At 35.7% G+C, this 13,739-nt stretch overlaps 1 protein-coding gene across 5 annotated transcripts in view; it reads right to left on the bottom strand.

Moving 5' to 3' along the window:
- Positions 1–13,739, bottom strand: part of PDE4D (phosphodiesterase 4D) — a gene marked incomplete at its 5' end in the record, with an annotated part of 752,990 nt that overhangs the window by 621,542 nt on the left and 117,709 nt on the right. For 3 of the 5 annotated variants that reach the window (XM_083356283.1, XM_083356282.1, XM_083356281.1), the window contains one exon: positions 7,822–7,925. In XM_083356283.1, the coding sequence (XP_083212409.1) occupies positions 7,822–7,863 (42 nt within the window). Of the gene's footprint in view, positions 1–7,817; positions 7,926–13,739 lie in introns of all 5 variants that reach the window. The other 2 variants (XM_083356285.1, XM_083356286.1) reach the window with 1 other exon arrangement.

Below are 13,739 nucleotides of genomic sequence, written 5' to 3'. Positions count from 1 at the left end.
TTGTCATATGGAAGGAAACCTTCATTGGCTCACCTAAGGACATTTGGCAGTTATGCCTGGGTGCATATGCCCAAAAGCACTAGAAGGAAGGGACAGAAAAAGGCCAGGAAACCTAGGTTTCTTGGATATGAGCCAGGTTCCAAAGAATATAGATTCACAGATGGAACAAAAAAGGTTGTGATTTCAAGGTCTGCTAGTTTTGCATGCTAACACCGAGGTGTTCATGCCAACACATAGCACTGGTTCTCAGGAAGGAGAGGCTACACAAAGCCCACGGATGAACATAATAGCAGGTAGGAAATAGTAGGAATAAAAGAGGATAGACCTGAGGTAAAGAGAAAAGTAACAGAAACACAGGAACAGATGGTACCAAGGATGTCTGAACATAGCAATAAAGGTGTACCTCCTGATCAGTTCTCAGCAAGTGGGGTTAGAGCGTATAGTGTAAGTATGAATCCCACAATTACCAAGAGATGTTATCATTGTCTAAAGTAGAACAGGAAAAATGAAAGGAGGCTATGGACAGAGAAATGGAGTCTATGAACGTGCATCAAGTGTTTACCCCTATGAGATTAATAGAAGGACAATGTTACATGTATAAAGATGGCAACGGAAGAACATATTGGAAGCAGAAGCAAAGATGTAGACATAAAATATTGTAACATCAGGGAGGCTGTAAAGGATAAACTGATAAGGTTAAAGCATTGTTCCACTGACAACAATATAGCCGATAGGTTGACTAAGCCTTTAAATGCAGGCAAGCATCAAGAATGTGTAAAAGCATTTGGGTTAACAGCTGTTTAGCTTTAAATGGAAGGAGTGTCAAGGTAATGATTTAAAAGCTAACCAGCTGGTGTAATGTAAGATATATAATGTAATCTTGGGAATGACTCAGCAGGGTCTATGTCCCTTTAAGAGCCAGCTATGTCTGTATCTCTTTAACAGCCTTGTATAAAAGGGAAGGCTCTGCAGATGTGTGCTCTCTTTCATTTTCCTGCTTTAACTGCTGTGTGTTGGAGCTTGCTGCATTAACATGTGTATGTATATTGTTCCTGGTGTATGATATTGTATGTAGTGTAAGATTTAATACACACCACTGTTTACTGTGTTTGCTCTGAGTTATCTCAGCACAATAAGACTGCATGCTCTGACACCTCGACTTATAACCATTTGCTTAGTTCAAAGTTACAGTGGCCCTGAGAAAAGTGACTTATGACCATTTTCCACACTTACAACTATTGCAGCATCCCCATGCTCACATGATCAAAATTTGGATGCTTGTCAACTAGTTCATATTTTTCACAGTTGCAGTGTCCCAGGGTCATGTGATCACCTTTTGTGATTTTCTGAGAAGCAAAATCAATGGGAAAGCCAGATTCACTTAACGACCATGTTACTTACTTGACAACTGCAGCGATTCATCTGATACAAAAAGTCACAAAATGGGGCAAAATTCACTTCACAACTGTCTCACTTAGCAACAGAAACTTTGAGCTAAATTGCGGTTATATGTTGAGGAGTATCCATACTGTATTTCAAATTTTAGCTTTCAATATATGCAGGAAAAGTGCCACAGAAGATATTAGCAATCAACCTGGCCAGTAACAGCCAAGATAAGCTTCCAGGTATCTTGACCTCAAGTTGTTTAGAGTCATATACATTTGAAGAACAGAATCTTGAATCTGGATCAATAATCAGCTGACATCCAAAAATGTCATTAGCTTTGGGTGATGAAGCCCTTTAGGATGAAGAAAACTGGCAGTTGTCCTGAGCTTCATTATCTGTAGATAAATTGCAAGAAGCCAAGATAATGGCTGGAGCCACAGTAAACTACAATTTATAGTATTTGAAATTTTTAAAAAACAGTCTGGTTTTGGTTTGTTTTGGGAGTTCAAGAGATAAAAATAGGATGAGAAAGAAAAATGTAGATTGCCAGTGGCATTCAACTGATCTGGTCCAGCATGATGCATAAATGCAACAATAGCATCCACAGAAAAAGCAAACATTGATTTGAAAAACAGCAAAGGAAAGGAAGAAGATGAAATATGATATGCAGGTGCTTCTGGGGTCTTTGATTTTCTAAAAAAATTCCATGCACATCTGTTTGGCTTTCACTCTGATCATTTTCCACCAATTCTGATTTGACTGTTTCCTGCTGAATGATTAATCACTTGACAGTTGACAAAAGAGCCTGGGACTTTCTATCTCAGCAGAAGCACCTATTGATTTAATTTGCAAGTTTGTATTGTAAAGAAATGTAGCTTTCAGAACACTGTTTTCCAACCAGTTTCCCATATCCCAATGCTTTTTTTACTAAGTCTTTCATTCCCAGTATGTAAACAATCATAGGTGTGATGTGCATTTTTTAAAAATTTATAGATTCAGGATAGGTCAGATGAGGGAACTATAAGCAGATAGGTTGCTTGTAGTAGCCAACTATAAAGCCTCCAGTTAATATTTTCTTGGCATTCACACAGCATTTCATGAGGGAGGAACAATGTCACGCCCCTTCTCAGCTTAGTAGAACTTGCTTAATCACTTGCGTCTATAATTTATTTGTGTGTTAGTCATGGTTGAGTAAAAATATATATTTCTGATTAAGGTCTATATAGTTTCGGGCAGGGGGGTTGTTACGTACCACATCCATTTTTTTAACATTCTTGTCTGATATTCTTAACTCATCATGGAGTCAGAAATACATAAAGATATGCTGGAAGAATATTGAGAGAATGTGGCAACTGAAGCCACAACATTTGAAGGAAATGTTTTCTAAAATTTTAAAACTGACAGCTCAGATTTTGCATGAAGATGAAAAAGTTACAATTTTATGAGGAAACTGATAAGAGAAGTATCCATGTATTATATGAAACATTTGAAATTTTTGTCTGAAATGATATAGGATTTCCTGCCTGAGCAGGGGCTTGGGCTAGAAGACTTGCAAGGTCCCCTCCAACCTTATTATTATTATTATTATTATTATTATTATTGTTATGATATAATTATGCACCTAGGACAAATATCCTGTATGAGATCTGTAGGCTTTTTGACAAGAAAACAAAGTGAAGGACAAAATATAGTTTCAAATTTATTTGGTTTAAAACTTTTAGCACATGAATTCTCTCATGAATTCAAAGTGTTATATTAACCTTTCATCAAGGAATGCAATGTGTGTGGAATAAGATGAGAGAGGATAAGTATAAATTTATGAGAAAAAATATTTAAACTTTAAAACAAAGAACTGATGCAAGCACAATTGACACACTGACTGTAAATTAAAGCCCTAGGTTCAGGAAAATGAACAAATTCACAATAAAAGTTAATGTTAAGTAAGTTACTTATTTGGGGAAAACACTGCAAGTTTTAGGGAAGTCTGTACTGGTTTGTAAACATAAGGAACAAATTAATAAAGTTAAGAGTTCCAAGAATTTGATCTTGAAGCTAAAATTTTCAGATGACTTATACCAGTGACTGATTTAAATCTTATTAGTTCATATAACATAAAATCTTGTAATAGAGCAATCCACAGGTACCTCCTGAGAGTTATGTCCCTAGAATGGTTTCAGTTGCACTGAGAATAATATTTGAAAAGAACTAAAATGAATGAAACAATAGGGATTAAACCAAAAGTAGAGAATCTCATAGAATCAGTAAATTTTATAATACTAATGGGAAAATGGGAGCCAGCATGGTGTATTGGTTAAGGCACCAGGCTAGAAACTGGGAGAACCTGGGTTGTTAGGCACAAAGCTAGCTGGATAACCTTGGGCCAGTCACTCTCCCTCAGCCCCAAAGACTGAGCAAATCACTTCTGAAAAGTTGCCAAGAAAACTTCATGGATTTGTCCAGCCAGTTGCCAGGAATCAAAAACTGACTCAAAGGCATGCCCTCCCCCAAAAGAGAACAAATGTGAATTTATCTGGATTTGAACAATTTTAATTAAACTACTTTGACATTTTCAATTGCCAATTATTGATAAAACTACTGTAGGAGAAGAAGAGGCAGAATCTGGGGCAGAGTCAAGAGAGGAATCAGTCGGGAGTTGTTACATACCCACAAGTGATCCAAGTCCGCCCCTCCCCCGAATTCCATTAACTCTTATCTAGCACCAGTTTAGTGCTGACCATTAGTTGACTGGATTATTTTGTATAGGCTTCAGTAATAAATCTTAACTGGAATTTATTGTATGGTCCTGATTCTTAAATTACTAGTAATTTAATAACTAGAACTGGAAGCTAATTATGGATTTTGGCAGATTTCATTATATGAAAGTAATTAGGGGCATTTAAACTTTTTATTTTGCAGCAACAGATTTAAGCAATTACTGCTGGACATTTCAAAAGAGGAATTTGAATCAGGTTAGGCTGATTTTACAGGACATGTAATAATACTATTTAGCTATCTCTGATATAAAATTGAAGGATGTCAAAGTTGTATTGTTGGAAGATAAAATTAGGCAGTATATTATTTTGGATATAGCCCTTGAGAGTGAGTCATAGATTCAACCGTAATTTCATACAGAAATCTGGACCATGTACAACACTTGCCACAAATTCTCAAGACCCAGCTTTCTCAAGAACTACAGCAACAGACTACAAAGGAAAAGTTAACAAAAACCCATGTGTAGGTAAAGGAAAGTAAATCAATTAAATCTCCATTCCCTGCTGTAAAATTTATTAAAGTTCTCCTCTGATTCACAAAAAGAACATAATCTGTAGTTTGTTTGCTTTTTTCTTCTTTTAGGGCCAGTATAATTAAATTATAAATTATAATAACTAGAGCACATACTGTATTTTTTTCTTCATCCATTTATAATTATTTAAAGACCAATAGTATTTAAAAAATTGCATGCTCCCTTTCATTTTAAGATGATGAAAATATCACACTAGGCTTAAAGCCAGTTATGCTTCTGTTCTACTATTTATATCACTATGAGTGTACAAAAGAAAGGGAGATAATTTTAAGTAAAATGAACATTCTAGCCAGCATAGCTTTTATATTTTCAAATTTGTCAACAGAACTACCTTCAAAACAGGCCTTCTGCCTTTCGGACACAATAGGTCACTGCTAAATCCAATGGTCCTGTACTATTTTACTTCACTGGAAAGATGGAGAATCAAAGTATAATAATATTAGTATAAAAGATGGCTAATCTGGGGGTGGAAGGTGGATGTGTTCTATTTTAATTGGGGTTTTTATTTCAAGGTTAATGTAATCATTTTAATTGTTTTTAATTTTTTGTAATTTGCTGTATTGTTTTTAAAAAACCTTGTGAACCACCCTGAGTCCTACGGGAGAAGGGCTGTATATAAGTCTAATAAAATAAATAAATAAAATAAAATAAATGCTAATTTAGTAATCCCATACATTTCTTATTTGTTTTACACCTTTCTCCTATGGTAGCTGTACTTTTTTCCCCTCCTTTTGGAGGTTTCACAAAGCCCAAACCTCTTCTAAGGCATTTCAAATATTTAAATCTGAATGACAAATTATTATTGCATGGAAAGCTGAGATGAACTTCACATCCTTTGGTATTAACCCAGCTTAATTGGAGAGTGAAATATTTAATTGAAAGAAAATAAGCACCCTTGTAGCTTGCAGTTCTCATCTGTTGGACAGCAACTTTCCAATTCAAACTGTTATTAAATCAATGTGATCTTTGAATAATTATGGCAGTCTTCTACAAGAGATTTCCTACACTTTTAAACATTCATTTTCCATTTCCTCAGTTAAAGATGAAGTCGGATTAAGAAATCTTCTGGATTTCAACCACTTTCTTTGCTTTGGCTGCAATCATGGCTAGGTTTTGCCCAACCTAAATTTACCATAACTTCCAATAGATTCCCCTGATTCTTTATCCCTCTTGGATCAATTAAAAAGAAAGAAAAAGAAAACACTAAACTTCAATATTTTCCCAGGCTCTTAGAACAGAAAGAAAAAGTTCCAGGTCTGGTTTCTGTTTTTGTTTTTGTTTTGCAGAGTTTTAAAATTTAAATTTGCAGAGTTTTAATTTTTTTATTGTTTTTCTATTTATCTTTTTTATGATTTGTAAGCTGCCCAGAGTCACCTTACTGGAGAAATGGGGGGGACGGGGAATATAAATTGAATAAATAAATAAATGATTTTGCCTCATTTTGAAAGAAAAAGAAAAAAAAATCAGTGTCCTTCTTTGTCCTGTTCTATCAACAAACCTGGAGGAGGAAAAGCCCAACATTTTCTCTCTCCATAAATGGCAACAGAAAGTAGCAATTAGTGACCAGAGGAGAAGGGGTGATCCTACTACAGATGCAGTAGCCATGTGGAATGGAAGGAACTGAAATGCATCACACACATGGGACAGTGTGACTTGAGCTGGCATAAAATGGAAAACTCTGCTTTTGAAGAAGAAAAAGACAGAAAACAGAGGTCAGAGACTTCGTTTGTGTCAAGAATGGGTGAAATGAAGATGTGTCTCCTTCTTGGATGAGTGGCACATGATGGAAATGCAAAACTGTCCTACAGTTTCCCAAGAAACTGGGCTGAAACATAAATACAGCCCCTCCCCTCTCTTTAACACAAATACTCACTTCCTATAGCTTTGTAACATAATTTAAGCAGCCAAATATTTCACTGTCAAATATTACCACACACACTTCATTTATATATAAGCATCAGCATATTGTGCAAAACCAGCACTTTTCAACCCATCAACACTAACCACTGTGGCACTCTGGGCTCAAAGCCATATTAGCTAGGCACACACTTTCAAGCACTTGCCTCTTCTGAGCTGTGTGGTGTCGTTTCTAAAGGGCAGGAGAGAAACAGCTAAACTGTAAAGTGTTTTTCATGGGTGTCTTCATATAACATTAGCAAACAAAAGAACATTAAAGCAGAACCAATAGACTTGGTGTAGTTTTTATATATATAAACTTCCTGGCTACTTGTCAGTCAGAACACACATTTCTTCCTTATGGATAATGCATAGACTGTGACATCCTATGAAATCAGAAAAGGGACATGAGAATAAAATCCTAGAATTGCAACACCACTTCTAAGCCAGTAAATATTTTTGCAATGGAAAAAAGGCCAGAAAGATGGAAGGAAGGGAGGGAGGGAGGGAGGGAGGGAGGGAGGGAGGGAGGGAGGGAGGGAGGGAGGGAGGAAGGAAGGAAGGAAGGAAGGAAGGAAGGAAGGAAGGAAGGAAGGAAGGAAGGAAGGAAGGAAGGAAGGAAGGAAGGATGGATGGATCACATCACCATTTGTCAAAATAATTCTCATTAATAATTCATTTATGTTACTATTAATTAACACTACATAGACAGGTCATGCTCCCACAACAAATATAATTATTAGAGTGACACTTGAAACTGAATAGAAACTAGTGCAAAGTAATTCTGTGATTGGGATTTTCTGATACAGTACCTTGCTTTAGTTTTGTTTTTTCAAAGGCACATTTTAATAATCAGATAGGATAAATTAATAAAGAAAAAAATATATTATAGAAATGTTCAGATGTCTTCTAGGCTCAAAAACTGCTGTAACTAGCTCTGCTTCCTTTGCTTTTAATTGCTGCAATACTCTATTCATTTTAATTATTGCTGGCGATCCTGAATCGTACTGTATGTAGCTACAAGGAGGCAATTGTACAGATTCAGAAAGCTAAATGGGAAAGAGAAAGAGAAAAAAAACATTCTTGTGGATATCTTGTTGATAAAAAGACATAGCTTGAATTCATCAAAACTGCCTAAACAATGTTATTAATGCAAGCACACAAGCCTAGCTAAGAAGAAATACAGTGATTGTATCTATAAAGACAAAGGGAGGTTTACACAACCACTTACTTACACTTTTACTTCTGACAGATAAAGAGTTTGTATCCCTGCTCATGATGCTGCAGTTGCTGATCTGGCTGAGATTTTAGCAGCAGTTCCAACAAGAGCAAATGTCACCTAATGCAAAGAAAATATATTGTTATAGTTTCACACAACCTTTCAAGATACTGTGTTGTTGAACTCCTGTGTTCTTCTAACAAACTGCTTTTTAAAGGTAGGTGATAAACTACCGTTCCCATCATCCTGAGCAACATGAATTTCTAATGGATGAGTCAAATGAAACAAGGCTACTGTATTAACTTGCATCAAGTGCTTTCTGAGATAGCATACCAACACCCTCCAAACAAATTAGATGAGTGTTTTCAGTTTGAGAGGGTGCCTATATATGAACTTTAGCACAAAGCTACATGCCATGCATTTCTTAGAAGTACGTTCCAATTCCCTGAATCAGTATTAGTAATTTGTACTTGTAAAACATATGTAAAACACCTTCCCAGGATAAATCTATTTGGTAAAAGACAATGCAAGCAGGATGTAAATCTGTAATACAAGACTTATGTCTGAAGATGAAACATACATTTTAAAATAAAGAATTTAAACAAGTTAGAACTGCAAATGTAAATGGGTTTTGGTTCCAAATAAATAGATATGGGATTCTGGTGTTCTTTAAACATTTTTTTGACATTTGGATAAACACTCAGCCTTAAAGCTGAGGACATTCTTTTTCAACTGATAAACAGAAAGACTTAAGCATTGTTTATAAACCATATGGTTTATACATGGTTAGTATTCATATTGTGTACTGACTCTTTTTCTGATAAACACACACAAGCAGACACACACACACACACACACACACACACACACACACACACAGAGAGAGAGAGAGAGAGAGAGAGAGAGACATTTGCATTCCTTTGAATGAAGTCTGATGCAATATATTCATTCAACAGTGATGCACTGAACAGTTTCAATTGTCCCCTCTTGTTATCATTCTGAAAGAGATTAGTAAGGATATCTCAAAGGTGCTTTTTCAAAACATGGGACAACCATGACCTGGATGACTGAGAATCTCCATAGACATTAATGAAGATAATTAATTTGGCCCCATTTTTGGAGTGTGATTTTCAGCATATTATTCAAAGACCAAATGCAATTTTCAGTCTGAAAGAGGCTGTGCAACAAACTCAGACAAGCATCTCTTTTCATTTCAAATAGCAGGGCAAATCCATTCTATTGTTTGGCTAATTTTTACATCAAGAATTGTGTGACCCAGACCCAAAGGCCCATCTAAAACAATTATCTCAGTTATTGTAAAAGATGAAGAGCAAGCAAGATTGGCTAATTATTTGTATGTCAGTAAATAATTCATCCGTACATTAAATCCAATATTTAAGATTACAGAAAGGATGCTGTTTTCAAATGTAAATCTTAAAGTATAATCTTTCTGCAGCAAGAAGGAAAAAAAATGATTCAAATAGCTCGATGTGTTCGGTCTGAATCATCCATTGATCAGCACTGGGTTGGCAAGATGTAATATTTGCTTTTTAAAAAACACAGCTGGAAATGTTGTTTACAGATGTTTGATTTTTCAAACATATCAGAAGCAAGCTTAAAAGGTGATAGAAAAGATCACAGCATTCCTGCTGATAAAAACTACCACTGAGAAAATCATATTCATGTGCAATATATGGCTACAAAGCAATTTAGGAAATATATGAACCTATGTGATTCTGATAATGTTATGAGCTAGCAATAATAGCTAAAGGAATATGGAAATCACAGCCTATTAGCAGCAGGTAGTAAAGACTAGCATCAGAATCAGGACTTAATTGTTTTAAGGAAAAACTCAACCTGTATATTGGATTTTCTCCTGAAATGTAATGTGAAGACAATAAATATGATCCAAACAATAAAGGATAGACATATCATTACATTAATTATAATTTTAATACTAGGGTTTCAGCCAGTTGCTTAGTTGGCACATTCTGGTCTATCTGAGGGAAAACTAAACTTTTTAAGAAAGATATTTTGGGTTCATTTTGTGAGGTAGTGATGAGATATTTCTGAAAATGGTTGGGTCAAATTTGAGGAAAACTGTGGGTTTCATTCTGCCTACTGGATTTTTGTTTGTTACGGATTGTATGTATATCCTACTTTTTGTCTGCACTTTCAAAGAGGGTCTCCTTTAAAGTTATTCCAGGAGGAGGAACTCTATGAGATAGGTTGATGATCGGTCAAGTCATTGAGTGAATCCCACTGTCAACCGTCTGGCTAGTGACTTCAATACTGAAGAAACTTTACAATCTTGAGGTGCCATAAGAAATACAATTTATTGAATACACATCCGACACTGAAGAAGCAAAATCAACTCTAATTTTCCCACATGAAAATCTGGTTTGTTAACAATAGCTTTTCATAACCCCCACCCACCAAATGTTCACGTTGCCCAATTTCTTCAGTTTGTTATGGGAACAATCCACTCCTCCATCAGACACCTGCTTTTGTCACTTTGGGTCTCATGGTGCATGGATGGCTTCTTGAAACTCTCATTTCTTTCCCAGGCTCTCCCTCCCCCTTTTGCTATGGGAAGTTGAGTACCAACAGAGGTTAGCAAGCATCTTCAGCCTTGACATTCACAACTAAGAAGGGACTATACGTAGATTTCTTCAACTTTTTAATCACTTACTACATTGATTGTCATACTTAAATGTTTGCAAATTTTCTTTTGGCACAACTTATAAACCCTTATTATTTTTTTCATCTGAAAAATAGCAGGAAATTACACTTCTGTTTCTTGACAGTTTCCTGGTGCCACTCAACACTGTGATTTCTGAGGCCTGATATGGAAGCACAAAAAAAAATCTAAGAATAAATTGCTCACAATTTTCTTAACTAAACAACGGAAGAATACTGTTGGCCAAGGAGAACAGTAATGGAAGGTGAATGTATGAATGAGGCCACAGAGTGGGTGATGTTACTTATAACAGTGTTACCTTAGTAGATATGGGACAGAACATGTAGCTAAGTTTATTAAACTTAATCCCAACACTTTTGGTTGTAGATAGAGTTTGAGTTCTATCTCTATAGTAAACAAATCTACATTGACAGTAGCCATATAATTTGATCTGTCTCATAACTTACAAGGTATCTGTACATTGGGAGTAAAAGACCTTGCTATACAAATAAGTATAGCAGCAGTATAGCAGCAGTAACAATAGCATCAACAGTAGTCTTAACTTTTATTTAGTGAAATGATATTTAATGACTCAAGAATTATTTCTCAATTTCTGGCTTGGGATTCTGATGACTTCTGTGAGTACGCTTTTGTCACTTCAAATCAATGAATAAAAAGAAATAGATCCCAATTTTATTTGCCAGAAGATTCCCACCTGGCCCATTTATTATAAAGATGATAGCTAAAAATATGGTATTCTAGGCAGGCTCTTAAAAGTGTTTGCTCTAGAGAAATCTACTTTATATTCTTGTCACATTCTGTTGATAGTCAAGGTCAAATTGTCAAGCCAGGCACAGGGATTATCAAGGCAACATCTTTATGCCAAAGATGCAGAGTGTTTTATTTGATGTTCTATGAAATAAATAGGTATGTTATGCATTTAAATTATGTCTCAAATAGAGCCATGGTATTGCTTTTTTTAAATAACCAGAACAATTGAAAATGGTCATGAAGCTTATATGCTTCAGAAACTAAGCATGAAATTGTTCATCTATTATGAACAGAGGTCAGACTGAAAGCAGTTTAAGGATGCTTTTATCAACTTCCTTTAGGGCAAAGTTTATTTGACAAGTGAATAATAAAAAAATAGATCTCCACTCTTAGTACAAGAGCTGCTTATGGCTTCTACAGGCAAAAGGTAACATCTCATTATCTTACTGGTGATTTTTTATTGTACATGATATGTGCTTCATGTTAGTATGTGTTTACAATCTCTGAGCAGCTTTTTTTTTCACCACAGGGAAAATCAAGGAAATTGTCACATATAAAATGTTAATTATTATAATTTATATAACCTTAATTTAAAAGGGGGGCAGAAAGGAAAGGAAAAATCCAATGTATTGCATTAAGGAAATTATTTTATAAAGAAAAGGAAAGGGGAAAGGACCAAAACCCGAACTACAAAAGACAGACTAAGAATTAAAATTAAAATAGGCAAGAAAATGGTAAGAGAACACCTGTCCATTCTATATGAGTTCAAATCACCAGGACTTGACAGATTATATTCTTGAGTTCTGAAGGAGCTGGCAGATGTCATTTCAGAACCACTGGACCATATCTTTCGAAGCGCTTTCAGGGAAGTACCACAGGACTGGAAAAGAGCTGGTATGGTTCCCATCTTCAAAAAAAGGGGGGTGAGGGGGGAACAGATCCAGGAAACTACAGACCAATCAGCCTAACATCAATACCTGAGAAAATCCTAGAAAAGATAATCAAGGCAGCAGATCTGTGAAAATCTAGACCAAGGGTGTCAAACTTGCCAAGTCACGTGATGTGTCACAACGTACTGCGACTCTTTTTGCATTGCTGGCAATGGGGTGGGTGCAGCTTTGTTATGATGAAACTGGCCCATGGACTGGCAGTTTGACACCCCTGACCTAGAAGCAAGCAAAGCTATAACCAGAAGCCAACATGGGTTTGTCAAAAACAGATCGTGCCAAACAAATCTTCTTTGACAAAGTGACTAAATTCTGTCCCTCCTTTTGAAGCCATTGACTGATATTTGTACTGTAATTGAAAGTCTCAATCCAAAAATTGAAAATGTATAATTCTTAAGTAACTCTTAAAGTATGCAAAATGCTATTGAAAATGTATTTGAGATTATCTGTGTTAAGAGAAAGTTAAAGAAAATGTTGCAATAGTTTAAAGATTATTTTTTTTGAGTTTTAAAAAGGATGTTTATAAAAAATATTCTATAAGGGTCATTTGGAGGGAGGAATCTGAAAGAACAGAGTGAACCTTGTTAATAAAAATGGTGATAGTTCACAAAGATTATTAGGTGCAAATAGAAATACACACTATTTCCATAGCAAGGAAGATAAAACAGGAATGCTCATTTTATTCAAAGAGAATATATTTAAGTACATTTTTCACTTGGATTTCATATCTGGATTTTGTGGTTGTGATAAAAAAAATTGAAATTTTGACTTGGGTTTTGTTGAGTAGATAGATTTGTCATTTTAGAAATGGCTAATTGTATACTAATCTGTAAAAACAAATAGTTGAGGCTGAAGTGTTTTTATCTTGTACTGTGCTAAAAAGACTCAGAAGTTAATGCCTTTTCTTTCTTTTTTCCTTTGTACCTCACATTTTCTTTTTCCCCTCTCTTTTTCCTTCACCTAATTCCTTATTTCTATTTTTCTTTGCATTTCATATATTAAATAAATATTTTTTTAAAAAAAGCAGTGATTGGAAAAAAACAATCTAGAGCGAAGGAGAAATTTCCTGATGGTGAGAAGAATAAACCAGTGGGATGGCTTGACGCAGTAGTTTTGGGTGCTTCATCCCGGGAGGTTTTAAAAAGAGATTGGAAAGCCATTTGTCTGAAATGTGTACAGAGAGGTGAGAGAGGAAAGGGGAAGGGAAGGGAAGGGAAGGGAAGGGAAGGGAAGGGAAGGGAAGGGAAGGGAAGGGAAGGGAAGGGAAGGGAAGGGAAGGGAAGGGAAGGGAAGGGAAGGAAAGGAAAGGAAAGGAAAGGAAAGGAAAGGAAAGGAAAGGAAAGGAAAGGAAAGGAAAGGAAAGGAAAGGAAAGGAAAGGAAAGGAAAGGAAAGGAAAGGAAAGGAAAGGAAAGGAAAGGAAAGGAAAGGAAAGGAAGGGAAGGGAAGGGAAGGGAAGGGAAGGGAAGGGAAGGGAAAGGAAAGGAAAGGAAAGGAAAGGAAAGGAAAGGAAAGGAAAGGAAAGGAAAGGAAAGGAA

Source organism: Vipera ursinii, assembly GCF_947247035.1.
Source record: "Vipera ursinii genome assembly, chromosome: 2".
NCBI lineage: Eukaryota > Metazoa > Chordata > Lepidosauria > Squamata > Viperidae > Vipera > Vipera ursinii.
The sequence above is the reverse complement of the archived record's forward strand: the minus strand, read 5'-3'. Positions and strand labels throughout refer to the sequence as shown.